A 24991-nucleotide genomic window follows, 5' to 3' on the forward strand; every position below is an offset into this window, starting at 1 on the left:
AAATTGCTGACTTAGCCTGTACTAAACCATCCTTAGTTCCTGAGTGTAGTGAAGATAGGTTTTTTCTAATTTTGTGAAAGACGATACATTTTGACAACATACCGATATTTAATAGTGGTTGTGAATATAGTCCATACCTGTATTTTGTTAGGCATAAGATAGAAGAACAATACAAGTAATTTCAAAAAATTTTTAAACCCCTGTGAGTTTTTCAATTCTCATTATTTTCCGTCTTACTCTTTTCCTTTTTTTTATGGTGGAATCTCTCTTCTGCTGCCTTCTTCTGTCAATTAAAAGGAAAACCCCACCCAAACGGTAAACTTTCTCTTGAATAGATACTTATATGTACTATTATTTTATGTAAGCATATAAATACTTTTTTTTTTTTTACTAGTTTAAGAGAAAGCAAGTCTACTCTATTACAGAAGGATGCCTTTTTAAGAAAATTGAGACTAAGTTCACTTTCTTGGACAAGCAAAAGATATAAAAAAGAACATTGATATTAAGTGTATATATTATAAGTAATTTGGCAGAGGATATTTTATCCTTAATATAATATAAAATTTTTTAATTCTTTCCTTCCTTTTAATCCTAGCCCACCGAGAAAACACATTGTGGAGCGCAATACAGAGTTTTATCACATACCAACTCATAGTGATGCCAGCAAGAAGAGACTGATGGAGGACACTGAAGATTGGCGTCCAAGGACTGGAACGACTCAGTCTCGCTCTTTCCGGATCCTTGCCCAGATCACTGGGACTGAACATCGTAAGTGAATACCTAAGGATTTTAAGAATGTTCTTTGCCATAGAGAATAGCAATTAGACAGATGGGCAGTTATTGGAAAACAGTAATTTTCCTGAGTCAGTTTGCTCTTAAATTATGCCATGCATAATGTGGGTAATGTAAATAAGAAGCTAGCCCAGGAGAGTTGTATTGAAAAGTGTAGCAGTAGAAGCAGCAGCAGCAGTAGTACTTATTATAGTATGTAGCCAGTGACTGCAAGATATGGAATGTTTTTTAGTGGCTCTGTGCAGCTTGACCATATGGTATTAATTGGTACAGGTAATTACCTAAGTGATTTTTCAAGTTAAAAAAGTAAACTAATATTGGATATTGCTTATTATATTTCAGTGAAAGAATCGGACACTGAAAATACTAAGAAGGCAAAGTAAGTTGTCCATTTTTTTGGTACATTGAATGCTTTCCTTTCATGAATGGTCTCGGTTTGTTTTTTCACATTTTCAAGTGTAATGGTATGGCTTTTTGTTTTTGTAACTAGAAGCTAAGCATTTAACTTTGGTATCTTTTGTAGGACTTAACTGTGGGACTTAAAAAACGTACAGATTTTTATATTAATAGATATTATCTACATTTCACATAAGGTTAATTTTCTTTTGTAATTGAAATAAGTGGGCAGAAGAGTATATATGGGGATGCTTTTGCTAACACTACAGATCTCTGTGAATGAGTTTGTGTTGTCTTGTAGTAATTTTATTTTGGGCACAGAAATGGATGTTCCAGGAGGGCTCTATGGATTAATTTCTGTATTTTTAAAAATGTTCCACCCGTGAAATCTTTGCTATTAAGTACAATAGCTCAGTGAAATTAAGCTGTTCTAAAGCATGCTTTCTGCATGATGTACTAAGTGTAGAAACTTTCTCTTTCTTATGACTCTTCTATCACTTCTCTCTTCTTTTCTTTTCTTTTCTTTTTTTTTATTTCCACAGGGAAAAGATACCCCTTCACGTCTTTAGTCCCAAATACACAAAATTACGTGACTGGCACCATGAAGTTTCAGCACGTGCTCTTAACGTACAGTGATTTATGAGTCTTGCCCCCCAAGCAACCAGCATATACCTTTTCATTCACCTTTTCTTTTTTCCAACCTCATAGCAAAATCTGTATTAAATTTGCCTTACAAAAAAATAGAACCTTTTCTATACTTTTCTAACCATTTTCTGCTGTCATGAAAAAGAGGAAGATGAAATTGTTTTGTGCTAGTCAGTAGCTCACAAATATTAAATAAGAGAGCAAATTAAGAGACTCCAGTCTATTCAGTGGTTTTATATCTGTATCCTTTGTTATTAGGGTACTGATGTTGGAAAAGGAATTCTTTTTGTAAGTTGAATTTGGTTGGTTATGTGAAGCAGAGGTAGATGAGCAAATAATACCCTTGTCTAATTTGGAAAATATATCCTTTATGTTATTACATTTTGCAAGATTACTTTTAAATTCATTATTACATAATGTTCAAAGGGGGTTGTAAATTACCTTAAATAAACAAATATGAGGAGGCAAGATAAAACAGAGAAGACTTTATTAGAATAGAGTTTTTTGTAGATTTGGGTATTTTTTAAAGCAGGAACCATTTCAAGATGGCTATGAAGAGAAGGAGGCCCAGATTTGGCTTCTAAAAAGGAAAGAAGACAACTCTTCCCCTATTTGCGGTGGGGAAATTGAGTGTTCTTTTATTTGGTTAGCTTCAAAAATCCTATTTTCTATTGAAGGAAATCCTTCAAAACTGGTGGATGCTTTTAGGGTATAAACAACTTCAAGGCATTAACTAGTAAGAAATGGAAAAGATAATTTTGCTTTGTTTTTAAATGAACATAAAATAAATTATAAATGATTCTTTATGTGACATCAGAAATATACTGATATAAACTATTGTGTGTGGCTGCTGTTCCTAGGAAACTATATTTTGGGCAATATATGCAAGCTAATAATTTGACCAGATATGCTTTCTGTTTGTAATATAATGTATTATATATTAGTTCTAAATTCAATAAGTGCATTTTGAAGTTTGGAAAGTACTGTAATAAAGTTGCCTTTAACTTAGCTTTGTAATTGTTTTCTGTTTCTCTGAAGCTAGTAACAGTGTCATCCAAGACTTGTTACACTATCACTTGTGTAAAATAAATAATTCTCTTGACATTTCATTTGGAAAACATTTTTAATTTTGCAAGGCTACTAAAATGAGTGTAGAGTATGACAAAGCCTGTATATTTTTTTCCTGAATTATGTTATTTAACATAATATCTTATGTGAGTAACGTAAAAGATCAGACAGACTGTGGCACAACGTAGCGTTAGTCTTTGTGGAAAATGATTACTGAGGGATTTTGCCTATATTTGAGGCATTTTTTTTTTATTTAAGGCATTTTAAAAAAGATTTTATCTTATTTTAATTTTTTTATAAGTAAGCTCTACACCGAGTGTGAAGTTCAAACTCACAACCCTGAGATCAAGAGTCACATGTTCTACTGACTGAGCCACCCAGGAGCCCCAGTTTGAGGCATTTTTATTTTTCCAGGTTTTTTACACTTTGATGTCACTATAGACTAGGACAACTGCCTGATAATTTGGAGAAACATTAATTTCAGTTAGTGATTGATTACTATTTAAAACTTTTTACACAAAATCTATTTAAAAATAATTCTAGGATTTATCTATGCTCATTTCCACTATACTTCATAATACAGTAAAATCTTTCTTTTACTGTATCAGATACTGCTTGTGGTTTTATGATCTTGACATCAATCCATTATTAACTGGCCTCTGTAAGAAAATACACTTTCTTAGACCAGGCTTTCCCATACCTGATAAATCTCATTTATCTCAAAAGATGATATTTGAAAGTGCATGGAATCAAATTCTCATGAAAATAAATGGTAGGTTAGAGTAAACAAGATATTTCCCACCAACCACCAAATTTCTAGAGTAACTACGGAGTGGAGAGAGAGAGCTACTAAAATGAGAATTTTAAGTAAATAAAAGAATTTCTCCCTAATAAAGACCAGTGAACATGTATAGAACTTTATAACTTAACATAAGTACAGTTAAAAATAAGAATATAATACCTCCCTGATTAAAAATAAAGTATTTAATGTCTCATTGAAAGTGTACACTGAGATAAGTAGAATGATCCATATTTGAGTATGAGTATAAATGTTCAGCCTGAATCACAAAAGACATTCCATTTGACCCTATCAGAGGTTGAATTCTTACGTTCAATTAATCTTCTGGGACATCTTATATTCCTAGCTTAAAAGCTAGCCAAATATTGTAAAAGCTCCTTGCAAAAATATTATTATAAGTCTAGTGACCTAATTTATAGCTTATTTTTGTTTGTCTCTCTTATACAGACTTCTTTATTATAGGCTTGTTTTTAATGCAGAATTGAAAGTTAAGAATTTTCAACATTTTTACAAGGTTTTACCAGTTAGAAGATGGAAAGTCTCTCACAAAGTGAATATTTTTGTTACTTTGAAAAATATATTATTTGTGGAAACAGAAACACACTCATTTTGTCCATCCTTATACCCTTTAGGAAGAGAAGACTCATATAAAAATATGGTAGAGAGCCTATTTAATAAAAATTGTGATATTAAAAAAAATTGTGATATTAAGATAGTAACTGTCCCTTCTTTTATTCTGATTTATTCAGAGTTGTGGGTGAATTGATTTCCCCCGATGAAAAATTTAATAATTTTTGCATTTCTGATGTGTATTTAAAATCATCTAAATCACAAATACTCATGTATTGCCTGAGTTATTCTTTCACATGAAATAATTACTTAAATACCAGGTACAAATATGTACTAGGGGTTAAACAATGAGTAACAGATAAATATATAAACAAGGTGATTTGAGATAATTGTGTTACTAAGATAATAAATTAGTATAAAGGACATTTGGCTTAGACATGGAGGGATTACTTAAGTTGTGTGGACCTCTGAGGAGATGATCTTAATGCCATCACCTGAGAGAGGAAAGAGTCAGCCATGAGATGACTTGGGGTTACTGCTCAAGGCAGAAGAAACAAGTGTGGAAACCCTGAAGTAAAAAGGAGTGTGGCAAGTATACAGACCAGAAAGGGTAGTGTAGCCAAAGTATGGTATGTGACAGGAAGCATGCTGTAAAAATGTAATACATATACCCATAACTCATATTCCCCATATTATCCATAGCATTTTGAATGGGAAGTTGTCTTATATTTAACCACTTTCAAGAAAAATTTAACAATGAAGAACCAAAGAGGTTTATCAAAGTTTTATCAAAGCTAAATAAAGTACATTCACCTACTTAGTGTTGCTCTTGGCATAGTTACCAGTTCAATGCTTTTCCCACTAGACCCATTGAAGACTTAGGAAAAGGAAGCATTATTAGGGAGTATACGTTGGTATGTTGGTATGTTGGTAATGCATTTGTAGGGATCAGAATGCCCTGTAAAACAACATAAAGACATTTAAAAATAACACTTAAAATGTATAGAAACTAGACATATGATGCCTTATTCATAATTTAGTGAAGGCTTTGACAATTCAGTTCTGTCTATAAAAACATCAAGAATTCTTTGAACTCATTCCTTTTTGTTTATCCTATTGAAGAAAATTACTTAAAGCAAGTAAATATTTCCTTGCTCGTTCTCTCCAAAATAGACATCATTACTACAGAATAAGTAAGCAAGGAATGATAAATTTTTTTAAAAGATTTTATTTATTCACAGGATACACAGAGGGGCAGAGACATAGCAGAGGGAGAAGCAGGTTTCCTGTGGGGAGCCTGATGTGGAACTCAGTCCCAGGATCCCAGGATCACAACACAACCTGAACCAAAGGCAGAGATGCTCAACCACTGAGCCACCCAGTTGCCCCAGCAAGGAATGATAAATTCTGAGTTTGAGACTCAGATTTGTAACTCTAAAGTTTCTGCCCCTGACTTTCCCACTTTTTAAAGATAGGAATTTAGACTTAGTGGTGGACACTGTGAAGCCCCTCCAAATACCACCTCAGTAGAGTACTGATGCCTGTTGCTATGTTTGTGTATGTGTATGTGTGCGTGAGTGTGTGCATGCGCGCGCATGTAGGGGGCACATAGCCTTCACAGGTCAGTCCCTCCACATGTCACCTCAACAGCAGATGCCCTTTACTCCAAAGCCACAGCTTTGTGGAGGCTGTGCATATGCAGTGAGCTGACTGGAGGGGTATGGGGTTGAAATGAAAAGCCTAGTCATTTCAGCCTAGGTAGGGACAACCTGGGAGGGTCATTCTAGCTTTTGTTGATCTGGCTTGAACCTCAGTTGCATGAATTCTTCTTGTTTCTTCATCTTCCCTTCATTCTCTCGGTCTTTGTCACCTCTGATCCCGTCTTCTTGAATTTTCAACCCAGATTCTAAACAGCGTTTAGGGAAACCATTAAAATGAAAGATGAGGTTAGGGCAACCTACAAGGTGTATGGAGGTCAAAAAGAAGATACATGACTTATTTTTGCCTTAAGTAAAGGATGTTTATTTGGTGATTACATCAGAAGCATTCTAGGAGTAATGAGTTGGTAAAGCAATTTAGAAATCAAATACAGTCAAGATTATATGAATGAATCAGTGAAAAGCTTCAAAGTGGAAAATTAGGATGAACTCTGAGTAGATGTAATAAACTCTTGTAAATCACAAGCACTACTTAATATTATTATGATTTTGTATGTTAACACTTTTCCATATGCAGCATTTTAGAATAAAATATATTAGCCATTTAACCAGTCACTTAATACATTTTGTTTGAACACATCTACTGTTTTCTTCACATCCATAAAAGTTTACTTTCTATTTCCTCCTGGGGGAGATGTTGCTGCTGAGTAGCTTTTGGAAACATGTAGGCCAGGAGGATACCTGTATGTCTTGTAATGCTCTGAATCACTTCACAGAATGAAGTATGATCCTGCTCCAAATGCCCATGGTGTTCTAGTGAGAATGACTGGGCTGAAGGCAAATCCTCCCTCTTCCACGATTTTCTTATTCCTTTCTACAATTCCAACCATGTAGACTCACCCACAGTGTGCACCTCCATCTTCCACAGTGGCAATAATCTTACGTCTGAAGTAATATACTATATAATTTCTACTACTTCTTACCTAATTTGTATCATAGATATTTGTCTATATGTCATAAATTTTCAACTAGAGTATGGGCTCTTTGAAGACAAGAGTCTTAATATAATATAAATTAGAAGGAAAAGGCATTCTAACAGGCATAGTATTTCTTTCTGGATGCAGCTGTAACTGTAAATAAAGATCTATACATTCAATATATAAATGGGCATTTAATATAAATATATATATAAATACAATAAATACTTAAGTATACAGTATAAAAACATACGAATGGGCGCCTGTGTGGCTCAGTTGGTTAAGCATCTGCCTTTGGCTCAGGTCATGATCTCAGGGTCCCACATTGGGCTCTCTGCTCAGCGGGAGTCTGTTTCTCCCTCGCTCTCTCTGTGCTCATTCTCCCCCTCCCTCTCTCACTCTTGCTGTCTCTCAAATAAATAAATAAATAAGTCTTTAAGAAAAAGTAACATACAAGTGTAATTTGAAAGTAGATGTTAGGACTCTAAGATTCATCACTGGTGAACTGATTCTTCAGTTAGAAATACACTGTATTAGTCAGCTCAGGCTTCCACCTACATACCAAAACTAGGTAACTAGATAAATGACAAATTTATTTTCTAATAGTTCTAGAAGTTAGAAGTTCCAGACTAACGTGCTGTCAGGATAGCTTTCTGATAGGTCTTTTCTATCTGGCTTGCAGATGACCACCTTCTTAATGTGTCCTCACATGGCCTTTCCCCTATGGACACACAGAGAGAGCTCTGGTATCTCCCCTTTTTATAAGAATATCAGTCTTCTTAGATTAGGGTCTCTCTGTTATGACCTCATTTAACTTGAATTAACTTCTTATAAGCCTGTATCAAAATACTGTCACACTGGAGGGTTAGGTCTTCAACATATGAATTTTGAGGGGAAGCCATTCAGTCCATAATATATACCAGCGGCCTTTCTGTACTAATATCAGTTTGACAGAGTAGTATCTAAAAGTTATTCTTAAGGAGAGTCACTGACTTGGACTCAGTTAGAAGGATTGTTCATATTCTCTGTTGTGGTACCTCTTTTTCTCTTTTGGATAACAGGTGTTTGTCTCCATGGCCTATATCCCTAACTAGAGTATAAGTTCTTTGAACACAAGAATTTTGGTATCCTCATATTTGGCACTAGTTAGCACTAACTAATGGTTTCTAATTGCTTATCAATGAATATTTCTCCAGTTTCTTAATTGTTGAATTTTAGGGAAATTGTTAACAGCATAGTAAACAACTTTTAATTGAATATAAATTCAATAGAAGTCAAATTTTTATAAAAAGACATTAATATTTGTACAGTAGATAAAGTGGAACCATATCTAAATTGCTTTAAAGGAGAATTGTTGTGCTTTGGCAACCTAATTGGCAAAAGTGGTGATGCTTTCTTCCTGGTATTATCTGCTTGTTAAATGGCTGTGGAAGACACTTCTTCAAATTAAATGAAAAATTTGTTTCTTAATCCATCTTCCTTTGTGTTTTTGATCTGTTTCAACATGAATAGCTCAGTGACTCCTGTGATAATACAATACCTGACTAATTTTAGAAATGGGTATATGAAATGCTTAGATCTTTGATTAGAAAAACCAGTAGAAGGATGCCTGGGTCCCTTAGTGATTGAGTGTCTGCCTTAGGCTCAGGGAGTGATCCTGGGGTCCTGGGACCCAGTACTGCATCAGGTTCCCCACAGGGAGCCTGCTTCTCCCCCTGCCTATGTCTTTGCCTCTCCCTGTGTGTCTCTCACAAATGAATAAATAAAATCTTAAAAAAGAAAAACCAATGGAAATAATTTTATCATTCCTAAGGAAATGAAGAAGTTTGAAGAGTCTAGTCTACAACATTTGACTGAAAAGAAGCAATAGCTACATTATTAACACATATTAATAATGAAAAAGCTCATAATAGTATGTGATTTACCAGAGTAGAGAATTATGGGAGGCTATAGGAAATTTCATTGAAAGATAACTTTAAAAAAAAAAAAAAACCTATATACCTAAAATACATCATTGTGTCAGGCACCATACAATTTATCTTAAGTTAAAAGGTGATTTCTTGATCTCACCATTTCATTTTCTACTACATAGTAAAATATTTATTTAATAAGCAGTTTTAAAATTTTCACGCTTATATAGGTCCATATGAATAAGTAAAAAGCATTTTAGTTAGCAAAAAAATATATAAAATTATCATGATCAAAACACAGTTTTATCAATCTTCTTTCTCTCTTGTTCAAGTAATGATAGGTTCTTATTTTTCATATATTACGGTTAAGAATAATGTATGATATGGATTTCTAATTTTCAAAGACTTAAAATGCTCCTGAAGGGAGGAGTAACTGCCTCTCCCTTTGGTAGGAAAATAGTTCAAACTCTAGTCACCTTTTACATTACACAAAACTATAAGAGTAGTAGGGGGAAAAAGTTCTCTATGTGTAAGCTGTCTCATGGCACTAAGCAATGTCCACATACTTTCTAACTGAAGGTTGTCAAAACAGATTTTAAGATACTTCTTGAATAGAAACCTATCAACTTTGTGCATTCATTGAAAATTTAGAAAGCAGAAATTTCATAAATATTTCTAAACATACTCTTGTTATAGCAAGTTTTTAAAATATTTTAGTTTATTCACAGATGTTCCTGTAACCCACATAAAATAGTTTAATGAAGAAACAGTTTGCTGACCTGAGCCATGTCTTCTTTCAATTGCTATTTTTCAAATATGCTAGACTCTTGTTTATCCTTTTATAGACATGTGCCATTTTAATAAATTACCTAAAACTATTATTCTTCATAAGCTATGCAAAGAAATCAGGAATCATTCCTCAGTCTCATATTCCCACATATTTTTATGAAGTGTAAAAAGAAGGGAATTTGCTCAGAAATACACGACAGAAAGGCTTTCACAACAGAGTCTAATTTTAAAAAATAAAAATAACATCCAGATAGAATCTTAGCTGACACCATCATTACTGCAAAGTATGTGCATCAACCTAGAAAAAAGTCCGTAAGTCAAAAAAAATGGGTATGTAACCAAGCACTGGTTTTTGTCTATTGAAAATACGCAACATTTGTAATTTATTTTCATTTTCTGCTGGCGGAGTATAGTGTCCTATGCAAATACTGGTTTGGTGACCACTGTATAATGTAAAGATCGCCATCTATTGATCATAAGTAATTACTACATTTCAGTTCCTTGTGAGAATAGTACTTTAAAATCATTGAAGCAAAAAACATAATTCCTATCTACTCTCTGTATTTTCACACAGATTGTTCATTACTGTGGTTAACTATGGAAATACTTGTTTACTTTGCCCAAATTAATCTGGGAAAACTGCGTATAAGTATTTTTTAAAAATAAAAATCAGTTTTTGTAATATGCAAAAATTGACTTTCATAGTCCATATGCTCATTGTCAAAAGGTATAAACAAGCAAACAAAAGTTACCGGAACCCAGAGATAAATACTGAAGAAGTTTTGGATGGTTTACATTCTGGAGGAAATTAAAGTCCCAGATAGAAAGGGATCCTAGATGAGCTCTCAGTAGTCTTATTTTCCTCAGTGATTTGTAACCCAAGTATTTAGAGAACTTACAGATGAGATTTGGTAAGTAACACTATATGCATTTAAAAAAAAAATCCTGGAGAATGACAAAGAAAATAGAAGACTTGGAATAGGTAAACCTAGTACTGTTTTTCAAAGAAGAAAAAAAACTTCTAAACTGTAAACTAGTTTGAACTTAAGGTTACCTGGAAAAGAATCTAGAAGGTATTTTTAAAGCCTTGCTTGGTGAGAAAAGAACAGAATTGCCAAGACCTAGGAGTAAGTTCTCAAGAAACAAATCACACCCAGCTTAACACATTTTTGGTAAATTGGGGGAAATGTTAATTTTAAGAAGTCATCAAAGAAAGACTCTTAATATCCCATTGAATTTAATAATGAAATGAGGTTATGATTATCAAATTTTTAGATTAATAATAAGTTGAATTTAACCAAAGGATATTGTTTTAAAGGATCAATTAGTGACTTGGATGAGGACTTCTATAGTTTGCTTCCTAAATTTGTGGCTTTCCTGAAGTGGGGCGGTATGGTATATATGTTCCATAAGCAGAACATCCTTCAAACATATATTAGGAGTCTAGAAAAATGGACCAAATGTAGTAGGGAAAATAAAAAAAAATAATATGGTTATGTGTAGTTTGGGTCAAATAATTTTAGTCTTCTGGAACATATTTGGTGGTAGTGGTGTGGATAAAGTTAGCAAAAATAAATATAAAAAAATTAGAGATTTTAGAAAAAAGTAAGACAATATAAGTTAGCCATGTCATATGACTCTTGAAATTATAAGGCAAGCAATAGTTTGATTCTAAACTTGTAAAATCTCACCTAGCATATTATAATTAATCCTTGACATTAATATCTGACAATTATGTAGGTAATCCCAAGAAAATCAACTCAAAAATCATAGAACAGTTACGCTGTCTGGGTCAGAGGCATTTATATGAGTAATTGATTTCAGCTGGTAACAGGGGATAGTAGTTCCTTAACCGAAATCAATAGCTATGTTTTCTTTTTCCCCATTCTCCCTTAGTCTCCAGGTTTTAGTGATCCCTGCTCATGTTTATTGTATATGCATATAATAAATAAACCCAGAAAGTGCTTATGAAGTACAATGTGCTACTTGTAGATGTTGTTGTAGATGTTGTTGATGCTTGCTTTATAACAGAGGCAAGGTTCTGTCATGGATTTACAGTCTAGTGGAGCAGACATTCAATAAAAAAGCAAATAATATAGTTTTATGCTATGAGGTTATTCTATAAAGAAATAATATAGGACAATATAAGTATAATGAGGGGAGAGGAGGAATGAAGTCATTAGACATCAGTTAGGGGAAAAGAAGATCTTTGAGCTGTAGCATGAATGACCTGAAGGAGTTAACTATGCAATAACGCAGAAGATAGGCTCTCTAGGCAGAGGGAATAGCAAGTGCAAAGGTCCTGAGATAGGATTCACCTTGCTATGTTTAACGAACTGAAAGAATCCACTATGACTGAAGCATAGTAAATGAAGAAGAGAGTAATAAAAGATTATGTGAAGTAGTTAAGAGCCAGATCATTTTTTGCCTTGTAAGTTGTGTTAAGAGATTTAGATTCTTATCCCAATTAATTAGAAAACCCAATACAGGATTTTAATCATGAGAGTAACATCTGATATATATATTTTAAAAGATCTCTCTGAATATTATGTAAAATTGATTGTGGGGAAGAAATAATGAACACAGGAGATTAGTTATGTGTATTCCCTTAGCTTAGGCAAGAGATAAGAAGTTAAGCCAAGGAGGTACTGATGCAGAGGGAAGTAATTGGATGGGTTTGTTTTAGAGGAACTGCTGACAGTAGTCTAGAAATATTGAGGGGTAGGGGTTGATGGATAAGGAAATTCTCTGCTAAGAATCCATGAATTTGGTAAGAGTTAATTCAGTTGGTAAGAGTCAGTCAAATTGGTAAAGGTCAGTTCAGCAAAAAGTTATTAGAACCAAGATGTAGAGGGTGAATGAGTTACAAAAAAAGGAGATGCTTAACATCCAGATTTTAGAGGTACTGATGAACAAGTAAAAGTTATGAATTCTGGAGTGCATGGCTAAGATGTTCCAGGCCTGAAACTTTTTAGCCTTGGAGGAATTATCATTGAAGTGAAGAAGTCAAAGAATTTAGCAGTTAGATTATTCAGTGATTCAACATGCCAACACTGAAGTTATCAAGAACAACTGTTGGAATGTGGGTGAAGAAGAAGACAGTGACTTGGGGCCTGAAGTGCAAATAGTGGGTGAGGTAAAGGGAAGAAAAAGAGATAAGTGTATAATGGTATAACCTGAGGAATGAGCCTTGAGAGATTTGGGATTTTGAATGATCTAAGATGACTGATGTTAGAAGCAATATTGAGGAAGGCATTATCTCTGTACCAAGTGTATAAATGTACAAGGTATGAGAGAAAAGGAACTTCTTTTTGAAGGGACTGCACAGAAGATGCAGAACAATAGAAGATACAATAGACTAACAAGATTTATGCAGGCTGAGAAGGATGGGTAATTGATCAGATTAGGAGATATATAAAATACTAAAGAAACAAGAATCCAGGAGTGGATGACCCAAAGGGTTTGCACTTCTGATTGTGGCAGGTAAATGTATGGAGAGTATGATTAGTTTGATCCTCATGCTCTGTTAGAGGAAATTGGGCACTAGAATGTAAGCTCCACAGAGGCAGGAAATTAAAGTGGACAGTAGAATATGTGAGGATGCTTGGCATGAAGTGGAATCCAGATGTCATCATTGATTGAATGAGTAAATGCAGCAATTGAATGGGAGAACTCAGGATAATGTGTGATCCAGAAGATTTAGCTAGAGAGTGTGTGACCCTTCACTTTTGTTCCCTAATGTTGGTAGCATACTCAGTGGAGCATAAGATGCCTTGGTGGGATTCTCAAGACACCTTACTTCTCTAAGGACTCACAGTGTGTGGCTGTTGCATAGTAGGCATTCAGTCAGATTCATGTGTATTTTCAAACAGGTAGCAGATTGATGCAGTGTTGCTTATTAAATATTACATCTTTTTTATTCTGAATCTACTAATACCTTTATCATTTATAATTTTTCATATGTTAGGAGTACATTAATGCTGCAAAATGGCAGGTTTCTGCCCCATAGAGGAAGCTGTTTCTAGCTATTTGAAATCAATAATGGGAACTATCAAGAAGTTGATGATGCAGAGTGAGAGGGGCTACGATTAGCGATTAGTACCTAACTGTTACTGAAGGATGTAGGGGATTTATCAGGGGATTGTTCCAGATTATTTTAAAATTGGTGTTACCTTTAAAATCTTTATATTATATTGGGTTTTTAGAATATATATTTTATATGCTCAATCTTATCTTCAGATCGTATAGAAAAATTTCTCTAGAGGCTCATTTGGTTACACACGCATCTGCCTTCAGCTCAGGTCATGATCTCAGGGTCCTGGGATCAAGCCCCTCATTGGGCTCCCTGCTCAGCAGGGAATTTGCTTCTCCCTCTCCTTTTGCACCCACCCCTTCCCACCTGTGTGCGCTCATGCTCTTTCTCTCTTTCTTTCTCTCTTTCTCTGTCTCAAATAAATTTTTTAAAAAGAAAAATTTCTTTGAAAAGATCAAGGAGTACTGTAGAGTTAACCTAAGGAGTTCATATAATACTAAGGGGATTATTCAATAATAGTCCATTAGAGAAAGCAACAGTAGAGAAATATGTAAGAGTTAAGGCAGAATGTGAAAGGTATAAATAAAATAGACTATATATATATTGATAAAGAGCAGACTCTTCCCCTAACACAAGTAATAAGTTCCATTTGCATCAGAGATCTCTCTTATTCTTTCTCTCTTTTCCTTTAGTAAAGTGGAAACCACCAAGAAAAATAATGAGTCAGTCTTTTATCTTTGCTCTCACAAAAAGTAAATATAATTTTGGGTGGTATTTTCATGTTTGGTCATTTACTTAATAAGCTTCCCCATGTGTACAAAAGCAAGGATGCCCCTACTTGCTAAAATTTAAGTTCTCTATAAAGTGCCATCCATAATGTAGAATTATTAGCAGGCTTAAATAATCTTTTTAGGTTGCTGCAAGACAAAAGCTAATGAAATCAATTAATAAATTTAGCTTGTGACTAAGAGTGCCAGAAATTTCCAGCTGAAGTTTAGTTGATTTAATTTTCCAGAAGGGTAATCTCAGTTACAGGTGAATACACTCACCATTTTTATTGTCAAGAAGCCAGTGGAAGATACTCAGTTTTCCAAACTACTGGTCTCCTTGACTAAAATGAGTAGCTTTGCCAGTGAACCCTGAAAGCACAGAAGGCAGGCGTGATCCTCGTATATTCAATTTTCTGCTTAGCAGTATTATTCTGTGAATATTTGCTTTGTGGAAGAGAGAAAATTCAAAGGACAATTGTCATTTTACTCCTTTACCTGGTATAAAATACATATTTTAATATATTGAATTTCTCCTCTCATTGCCATGTGGGGATATAATAAGTCACTCTCCTTGGTTATTTTGTGATATTTATAAAGAAAGTGAGGAGGCAATGAAGTTTTTAGTTGGAAATTTGAAGGTTTTTTTTGCTGCAAAAGAAAGTTTCTGCATTCATTCGCAGTTACTTTAAAGATTAGCCTTTGTGACAAATTTACATAGTTTACATATAATCTCAATATGGATGAGCCAGATTAGCATTTTGAAATTGTGTTACTAATGGAGAACTTCCACATCCCACAATCAGGAATAGCCAGTAAAATGGTGCTAAAAACGCACAAGTGTGTAGAATTAAGGCATAGAAGACGGGAGAAAAGGAGTGGTCAGTTAGGTCTTATACCAAGACTAAGTAAAATGAGGGATGTACTCAAAAAGACAAACAGTATGATTCCACCTATATGAGATATTAAGGAAGTAAAATTCATCGAATAGAAAGTAGGATGGGGTTGCCAGGGAGTGGGCAATGGGGAAAAAGAGGAGTTGCTTAATGGGTGCAGTTTAAGATTTGCAAGATAAGAAAGTTTCGGAGGTCTGTTTCACAGCAGTGAATATACCTAATACTACTAAACCGTACACTTAAAAGTGGTTAAGATGGCAAGTTTTATATGTGTTTTTTACCACAATAAAAAGAAAATGAGGACTGCAAATCATCACTTGAATTTAGCCGCAAAGAGATCACTAGTGACTTTAGCAGGAATATGGTTTCATCAAAGTTGAAAGATGAGGCCCTCTTGAGCTGGCTGGCTGAAGAGCGACAGGCAGGTAAGGAAACACAGTATTTCTAGAGTAAAACTATTATTCCCTTTGGCTGTTAGTGGGGATAGGAAAATAGAAAGGGAAGGCAGTTTTTGTTTTGTTTTATATTTTTGGTGTTTTTTTTTTTTTTTTAAGAGAAACTATACTATAGTATTTTTTAATGAGAACCCAGAGCACGCAACGGAGAAGGAGAAGTAGAAAACGCAAAGGAGATAGATCAGTTGAGGCCCCAGAGGAAAAGGGAGGAGAGGCAGCCCACAGCATAAGAATCTTGCTTTTTTTTTTTTTTTTTTTTTTTTTGACAGTTGTCAGGCCTGAGGCATAGAAAAGAGAGTTCCATTCCCTGTTCCTATAGGATGGCAAATTGTTAGATGAGCAACCTCACACCTGCTTTGCCTGGACAGATTGCTAGCGTGGATCCCCGTTGGAAAGCGTAGAAAGACATAATTGCTGAGAAAGATAATACACAAATAGCTCTTTGTTCATTTTTTCCTGAGAAAAGCAGGCCAAAAGGCTGCAAGCTCAACTCTCCAGACATATCTGGGAAGGATAAAGTCTTCATACCTCTCTCTGGTAAGAAATAAACACTGACTTAAGTTAACAGAGAAAGCACAAAGTTTGGCTGCTGCAGAGGTGCTATTAATTAGAGCTTCTTACAATCCTAAAAGGAATAAATATTAGGGAATTACAGAATTAGATTAGATATTGATATCTGTTCTGTATTAAATGAAATAGTTTAAAATTTTCTTAAGTCTAGTATTTTTAGAGGTTGGCTAATAAGCAAAGGGATAGGTAATCAGTGTGTGTAACACACGGGAAACATGCCAAATGCATTTGTTTGGAAACGTGGAAATCTGGCTTTAGGAGGTATTTTATGAGTTATATGAACTTTATTTCCAAGTGGCACTCATTTTTCTAATCAACATAGTGCATGGAGGTATTGGAAGACTGAACTCCAGCTTATTCCCTTTTCCTACCTGTCCTTATAATATGTTTAGTATGTAGACATTAATAATTCTGTATAACTAAATTTTCTTTTTTTCTAGAATATTGATAACTATGTTGTTAAAGACATTTTTAAAGGTATTTTTGGAGGTCTAGTAATTTCTTAGAGGTTGATGATGTGTCCCTTCTTGCTTAGGCAGTAATATAGAACCTGTTTAACCTGAATTGCTATAGTCTGTAGAAGGTACAAATATTTTCTAAGAAATATATGTATATTGTGAGTGACTTCTGTATTTGAAAACAATGTTTCATTCATGCATTTATCCAACAAATATTTATTATTCACTTTATGGTAAGCACTTTGTTACACCTCATTTGTACCAGTAAATGTCATGGTCCCTGACCTCCTGGAGCTTCTAATTTAGTTGAGGGAGTCCAGCTTTAAACAACTAACCACACAAACTATTTGATTACATTAATGACAAATAAGTTTTGTGAAGAAAAGGTGCAGAGACTTTGAAAGAATATGATATGTGCAGCCTAGGGTGATTTGGGGAATTGTGGGGAGGCCTCCCGTTTAAACTGAAGGCAGGGACACCTCAGGGTGGCTCAGTGGTTGAGTGTCTGCCTTTGGCTCAGGTTGTGATCCTGGGATCCTGGGATCGAGTCCCACATTGGGCTCTCTGTAGGAAGCCTGCTTCTCCCTCTGCCTATGTCTCTGCCTCAAGGGCAGAAGGACACTTAGAATTAGCCCAATGAAGGTGTTTGGTAGAGATGTAGGCATACAAAATGAGAGAAGCAGACTATGCAGAGGTCTTGAGATGGGAAGAAACTTGGCCTGTTCAGGAAGAGATGGAAAACCAGATGGACTGAGCAAGCCAGAGAGAAAGAAGAGTTCCATAAGAAAAAGCTGGAGAGTAGGGAACCCAGGACCACAGTTGTCCTTAAAGCAGTGCTGGAAGTCTCAACAACAAGATCAGATTTGTATTAAAGTTTACTCTGGTGGCTGTGTGGAGAGGTTTTTCTCAAGACAGGGGTCAGCAAACTTTTTTTGTAAGGATCTAGATAGTAAATATGTTAGGTTTTGTGAGCCATAAGACCTGTCACAACTACTCATCTCTATGTGTAGTCTGAAAATAGCCATAAGACTTGTGTAAATGAACAAACCTGGTTGTGTTCCAAAAAGCTTGATTTAAAAGTTATTAACACTTTATGGCTGAAATTTGAATTTCATATAATTTTCATGTGTCATGAAATATTATTCTTCTTTTCATTGTTAAGAAAACCATTTAAAACCGCTCTTAGTTCATAGGCCATACAAAACCAAATGGTGGGCTAAATTTGACCTGATGGTTAGGGTTTGCTGACCCCTGTTATAGGACTTACAGTTCTTATTCTTTTAACATTTTCTACTCTACCTCTTAAATGATATCTTAATTCTACCATGACAGTTTTCTTAAGTTGTCTGCCTTTTTTTTTTTTTTTTTCAATACTCTGGTAAAGGTCTGATCGGTGCTAAATAAGAAATGGGAATATGACTTCTACTTTTCTATTTCTTTATCTTAGTGTTACATTGTCTATTCTGAAAATCAGTATAACATGACTGATATATTTTATTTTTATCTGCAGAGTTTTTTTTTTTTTTAATAGCGGGCAATTTTGTATTTCTCCTATTTACTTTTTCTTCCCAAAGTGTTATACTTGGTGCTTTCTTCTTTCAAAACTCACACTAAAGTTTTCAAATTTTTTTCACCTAGTGATAGTTCTAAAATTTAATTCTGGCATTCAGAAGAAAAAATAGTACAGACATCAGAGAAACAAAGTAAAAAGTAAAGCAACACAATTGCATGTAAACATTTGTTGTGGGACTGGATAAAATACTTTGTTTACATCAAGATAAACAACATCCATATTATTTCAGATCCGCAAACACAGCATTCTGACTTGAAAGGAGATTTTTAGTTGCTTTCTGGCAGATCACTATTCAGACAGCTGCCCCACAAGATGTTGGAAAGCATTATGTAGTGGAAATAACACAGGTAGACCAGGCTCAAATTCCATCTGACTCTTACTAGGTGTATGATATTGGACAGGTGAATTAATTTCTTAGAGCCTAACTTCCTGTAGCATGCAAAATACATAGTCCTTTGTATTGGACTATGCATGTGGAAATTTTCATCCACCTTTCTTCCCTCACATGAAGGTAGCCATGTTACAAAATTGGGGGAGGGGATAGCTTATATTTGGTGGTAGTGAGGGTATTGGTTTTGGTTTTAACCTTACTGTAATTATGAAGTAAAAAAACAACAAGAAAAAACCCCCAAAAAACTAGAGTATTTCCCAAAAGTAAACAGTGTACACCTAAAAGGGAGTATAGATGATAAATGTCTGTACTTTTCATTAATATTTCCTTTGCCTTGTTTATTTTGCCTCTGAAAACTTAGGTTTGACAGTTCTCTGGAAGACCTACCTAAGAGTGGACCTCACCCACCTGCAACTTCTCAGGTTTTACATTTTGGTAGCCAAGTAGCCACACTTTCTAAAGTAACTACGTGTTCTAGGTAGAGTTTTTTCCTTCTTGGTATGTCGAAATTGTAATGCCAGTGGTGAAATTAAATACTAAAACTGTTTGACTAAAAAGGAACAAATGATCATAGATTAAGAACTGACATCATTAATATGTAGACAAGAAACTTTGGCACTCAGCTGTGGAACACCGCTTTACACTGCTTTTATATATTTCTGTCTCTCTCTCTTTTTGTTCAGATTCAGAGTTCTAATATAACGTCAGGAAATCCATGCCTTCTCTTTATTCACTGTGATTTGGAAAATCATCTTTCTTGAGTTTGTTGTAAGTCTACTTTACTGAGTTGGAGCATTCACCCCAAAAAAAGGAGTGATAGAGATCATGCATTCCAAGTCCCTACATGTATTCTAAAAATATTCAGGTTACTTAAAAGATTTTGCAGGACTCCGCTGATGCTACATCCTTTTATGCTATTATTTGTGATACAATATAAGTTAATAAATTCACACAGTTTCCTTTTCTTTTTATAGGAGAAAGATAATTTAGCTGATTTATTTTTAGCTGACTTTTTTATAGTCTTAAGTTTCTATTTATTATTCACCATTATTTCCTCAAATAGTAGCCATTGCTTGAAAGGTGCAGAGTAATTGAGGAATTCAAAGTTGAATCCTTTGGTAACTTTATTCTTCCATATTGCATGACACTCATATTGCCCTGCTCTGCCACTGATAGCATCTTTCTTTTCTCTTTCCAGCCCTATTCTTTCTTTTCTAGCCATTCACAATGGTTACTAAAACATAGCCATACAGTTCAATTAAATTTTAGGCTTGCAAAAAAAACTATACTTATTTCTGTATGAGTTTTAAAAATGGCTTGCCACTGTTTCTTTAATATGCTTTCTAATGGTTTGTAAAATTATAGCCAAAGGAACTAGAAATAACAATTTATCAAATTCTTCTGAGAAGGAGAAAAGACTTATGTTCATACTCACAATTTCAGACATCCGAGTTCTCATTAACCTGGGTTGATTTTGGCACATAATTACTTTGTGTTGGAGGTGACCACCGTCACAAATTATGAAAAAAAAAATGGTCCTAGAATGGTAAGGATGTTTATTAATAACTTGTATGCATAAATGAGAAGAAACTATAGGTTTTATGCTGTACATTTTAGACTTTATTTTAACTTAATAAAAAAATTTCTCAAATTCAAGTTGGTAATTAACTTGAAAATCCTTACACTCCTAATGATGGAATGTTAATTCCTGTCCAGGTGTTTGACCTTTTCTAAAAGACCAAAGGAAAATATTTATTATTTTAAGTCATAAGAGTTCTGAAAATAGAATTTCATTTTTTGAGCATTTTTTGAGTCTTTATAGAGCTAACTGAAAATAGAAGTGTAGAATATCAGCAGAGAGGGTGTTTTAGTTACAGTCAGTTTAATTGCTGTTTATTTTAAAGGTGCTTTCCTTTCCCACATACATTTATTCTCAATATTTTAAAGTTATTTCTTGTTCTTTTTAATATGTATTGCTGCTTCTGCATAGGCAGTTGGTTGTACCTGCTTCTCCTGAAAGCACAAGTTTCATTAAAATGTCAGGCTCTGGATGTATATATCATCTCTAAGGTAAAGCTCTTTATGTAGATGGAGTCTTTTTAGAAAAATCGACATAACCTTCCTTTCTCTGATTACAGAAATTCAAACTTCATGTTTAGATTTATTTTCTACTTAGATGCAGACAAATCAATCTTCACATGTGTGTTACATGTTATTGATTTAACTTTAAATAGGATTAGAGACTGAAGTTAAATACATTCAAAAGCCATTATGTCTCAAAAATCAGTTTTATGGAGGATTATATATCAAATTTCAATCTCTGAGAGAAATCTTAGCAACAGTAAATAAACGACCTGAACTCTTATTATACTTCTGTATCATACCTTTATAATGTCTAAATATTAATATAAGATGGTTACTATCTTATCTGTATTATGCTGCCTCTTCTCACTTTGCTTTTTGTTCCTTTCCTCTTTTTTTCTTTCCCTTTGTATCAATTTAAGCAGCTCCACAAGAAATGTGGTGACAAGTTCTTTGGAAGGTTTTCGAAACTTTTCTACCTTCTGTTCTGCTAGATATAGTGCTGCAGTTCTTAGCAGTGCAGCTGCTACTGTGTCTGCTGTTCTTGCTGCGAAAACCAGGTAGAACTTTACGTACAATGTGTGTCTTGTGTGATTCCAACACTTTTCACTGCCTTACAAGTCCCCTCAAGGCAAGCATAACCATGTGAAAGAGTCACAGATCTATATGAGATCCTGATTGTGCTGTGGACATTTTACCTAAGTTGTTGACATATCCCACAATATTTATTACTGTTTTTTCTTTAAATCATCCTTTCATCTGTTTCCATTACTACCATTTATCCATGATACTTCTCGGTTACATGGATTATTGCATGTTGTGTACTTATTGAGTTTTGGGGTTTATCATTTTTAGTTTTTATATCTGAAACAGAATCAACTATCAATAGATATTTTAAGTTCCTATTGGTATTTTCTTCTCTCACAAACTGATTGTATTTGAGGGTAATCTAAAGTCTAACTATATCCCTACCCAAAAAAGAATAATAACTTTTTATTTTTGTGAGATTTTGTTTTTATATAATTTTTGGTAGTCTTTATAAAGCTTTATATACTTTCTAAAATATTGTCTTGACCAATTTTGGTGAAAATTTAGTCATTCTATATTAGTGAGTAAAATAATGAGTCATTATACATTAATGAGTAAATAATAGAATACTCAGATCTTCTTTTATTCTCTTTCTACTGCTTTGTTCTTCCTGCCTGTCTATAAAGTCTCTGTCTCATCTATCTCTGTCTCTTTCTGGAAATGTTTCAAATCATAGACTGTAAAAACAACTTTCTGCTATTGGTCATGTGATTTTTCGATTTAAAAATCTTTCTAAATGCTCACCAGGCTCTCCAGTCCTGATAAATATCACTTACTCCTGGATGCACTTTGCATCAGTCCTGTTTCCAAGCCTTTAGCTTTTTCGTACCTCCAGTCCTCGAGGAAGTCAACTGGCTCTATCCATGTTAAAAAAATAAGGTACTGTGGGAGCAGATACCATAGTGGTGTTTTGCTGTAAATGATACTGCTTTCTGTGACACCTCACCACCATATTAACAACCCAGATGAGAAAGTCCTAGAGTGGATTTGTGTTCAGTTTTAAATTAACTGTAAATTCCATGCAATGCTAATACTCAAGCATGTTATTTTATATGATCATTAATTCCCCCTTTTAACTCTTTGTGATATCTTTTATTAGCACACTTGATGTTTAATATGAAATTATGAGTAATTGTGCAAGTACTTAAATTATAGTATAACTGTTTCATTGCATGGATGGTAGCTATACTAGAAGAGTCAAATATTTAGTAAGATATACCATTATACCTTCTGAAAAATGAAAAAGAATAATAAAATAATTTGTTTTGATTGGCTACTACTATCTTATAGTTCTCAAATATGAAGGTTTTACCTGGGCAAACAACTTAATTTTCGCCATATGTGGGAAATTTTGAAACAAAATTAATTTTTCTCCTAAAGTTAACAAATATGCCAAAAATTATTAGGCATAATATAAAAATAAAAATATCCCAACTGTTCATGAAAGGTATAATCTTAATGAAATAACTGTTTAAAGTCATTTCTGGTGGTGCCTGGGTGACTCAGTGGTTGAACGTGTCTGCCTTCAGCTCACGACGTGATCCTGGGATCCTTGGATTGAGTCCCACATCGGGCTCCCTGCGTGGAGCCTGCTTCTCCTTCTACCTCTGTCTCTCTTTCTCTGTGTCTCTCATGAATAAATAAATGAAATCTTTAAAAAAAGATAAAAAAATAAAATTATTTCTGATGGAACATAAAATTAATGGCAGAGTGTATAACTATGACTATAATTAGTGAAAGCCTGATATGACATAGGCTATCTCTTGATCACGTGTTTATCTTCTATCCACTGTTATGGAACTTTTCAATATACTTAAGTTATAATTCTGAGTAATTTTTAAAGGAAATGTTTAAACAGAAAAAGAGATCAGTGTACATTTTTCTCTAAGGAAAAAACACTCAAAATCATTTTATAAAAAAATCATTTTATATTTGTGGAATTGTGAGTGTTAATTGAGCAGAAATCTTTCATCATCAGAGCGAAGTCTATACAGAGACAGGTTACTGACCACATTTGGAAAAAAAAAATCTCTTTGAGGACCTAATGCAATACTTACATCTTCTCTCCAGTATCTATTTCATTTTTTAAAAAACTTTAAATGGCCAGTGGTGTGTTTTGATGGATATCAAATGGAGATAGGATAGGAACAAATGTAAATAGGATGGAGAAAAATACTAGTTGTGTGAGACTACCCCATCTCTGTTAGTGGCACGCTCTTATTATATTCCAGTAAGCTATTTTGTACTCAGTATTTAATAAAAAAAGGAGCAACATTAAAATTCTCACAAACCTTGCTTGATTGGAGAATTTTAATGTTTGTCATTTATCATTGTAAAACCAGGGACAATTTTACATTTTTGTACATAACCCTTACATGCAGAGCAGTCTGTCTTTAAGTAGAGATAAATTACTCTGAAAAAAAAAAATGAATCCTAGAGAGTGTTTCCTTCAAATCAAATGTTTAAATAAACTTCTTGTTTAAAAAAAAAGCATGCATGCTGTTGTGGACTGATTGACCTTATGCATGGACCTGCTTATAGAATAGATATTAGTAGCCATTATCGTTACTTTTATTAATAGCAGTAGGCCCAAACTAAATATATTTTGGTATTTGGGAAAGGGAAATGATTTTCAACAGGGTAAGTGAATTGGCATTCTGGAAAGCAGGGATGCTGGATTTTCTGAGGAGACCTTGCTAAACCCAAGTGATAAGGGTACCAAAAAGAGTAGTTGGGACAATGTCAAATATTTTATCTCTGATCTTTGTTTTTGTAAGACAGTAAGCTTTAAAATTATATTATAGTGTAATACCAAACTTGTTTCTTTCCATTTATTATATTTAGCATTTTGAATTTTGGTACAGAATGTCTAAGTTAAAGAATTTTGCTTAGGGGGACACTTGGGTGGCTCAGTGATTGAGCATCTGCATTTGGCTCAGGTCGTGATCCTGGGGTCCTGGGATTGAGTTCCTCATTGGGCTCCCCACAGGGAGTCTGCTTCTCCCTCTGCCTATGTCTCTGCCTCTCTCTGTGTATCTCCCATGAATAAATAAATAAAATCTTAAGAAAAAAATTGAAATTTCTTTTCATTGAAATAATCTCAGCCTAACCAGTATATTATTAAGGGCCATTTATTTTACTGGTCATTAATTAGTAACCTGTCTTTTCTGATCTACTCCTCCAGCTGTTGGTCTCAGTTATTGAAGGACTTGTGTTTCTGTGCCTGGAATTATTTAAGCAAGGAGCACTTTGATTTCTGTTCAAAAGTTAGCAGGATGTATTATTCTTATTGTTGTTATAACAATTATTATTATTATGCTTTACCTGAGAGAAATTGCTATAGTAATTATATCATTCCAAAGTGCAGATTTTATTATTTGAGCCAACTAAAATTATTATTTTTAAATGACAACATGTGACAAATGACAGGATGTAATAATAAAAAGCTTTGTGATCTTCTAAATCAAACTGGAATCAGCACAGATAAGGTCTCCTGTTAAGCAAGTAGAGTAACTCTGAGTGAGGACAATGGCAGTCTTGTCTCTTGTTTTCCTGTACTGTGAACACAGAACAC

The 24991-nt window shown here is 34.1% G+C and overlaps 1 protein-coding gene across 29 annotated transcripts in view; it reads left to right on the top strand.

Annotated features, from left to right (window-relative positions):
- The window catches only part of PDLIM5 (PDZ and LIM domain 5), a 211448-nt gene that overhangs the window by 135385 nt on the left and 51072 nt on the right, over positions 1 to 24991 (top strand). For 12 of the 29 annotated variants that reach the window (XM_025424333.3, XM_049104951.1, XM_025424359.3 and 9 more), the window contains 6 exons: positions 298 to 315; positions 596 to 768; positions 1135 to 1171; positions 19109 to 19225; positions 21252 to 21389; positions 22165 to 22296. In XM_025424333.3, the coding sequence (XP_025280118.3) occupies positions 298 to 315; positions 596 to 768; positions 1135 to 1171; positions 19109 to 19225; positions 21252 to 21389; positions 22165 to 22296 (615 nt within the window). Of the gene's footprint in view, positions 1 to 297; positions 316 to 595; positions 769 to 1134; positions 1172 to 1730; positions 2842 to 19108; positions 19226 to 21251; positions 21390 to 22164; positions 22297 to 24991 lie in introns of those variants that run through there. The other 17 variants (XM_035709791.2, XM_025424368.3, XM_025424405.3 and 14 more) reach the window with 6 other exon arrangements.

The sequence above is a fragment of the Canis lupus genome, chromosome 32 (genome assembly GCF_003254725.2).
Source record: "Canis lupus dingo isolate Sandy chromosome 32, ASM325472v2, whole genome shotgun sequence".
Classification (NCBI taxonomy): domain Eukaryota; kingdom Metazoa; phylum Chordata; class Mammalia; order Carnivora; family Canidae; genus Canis; species Canis lupus.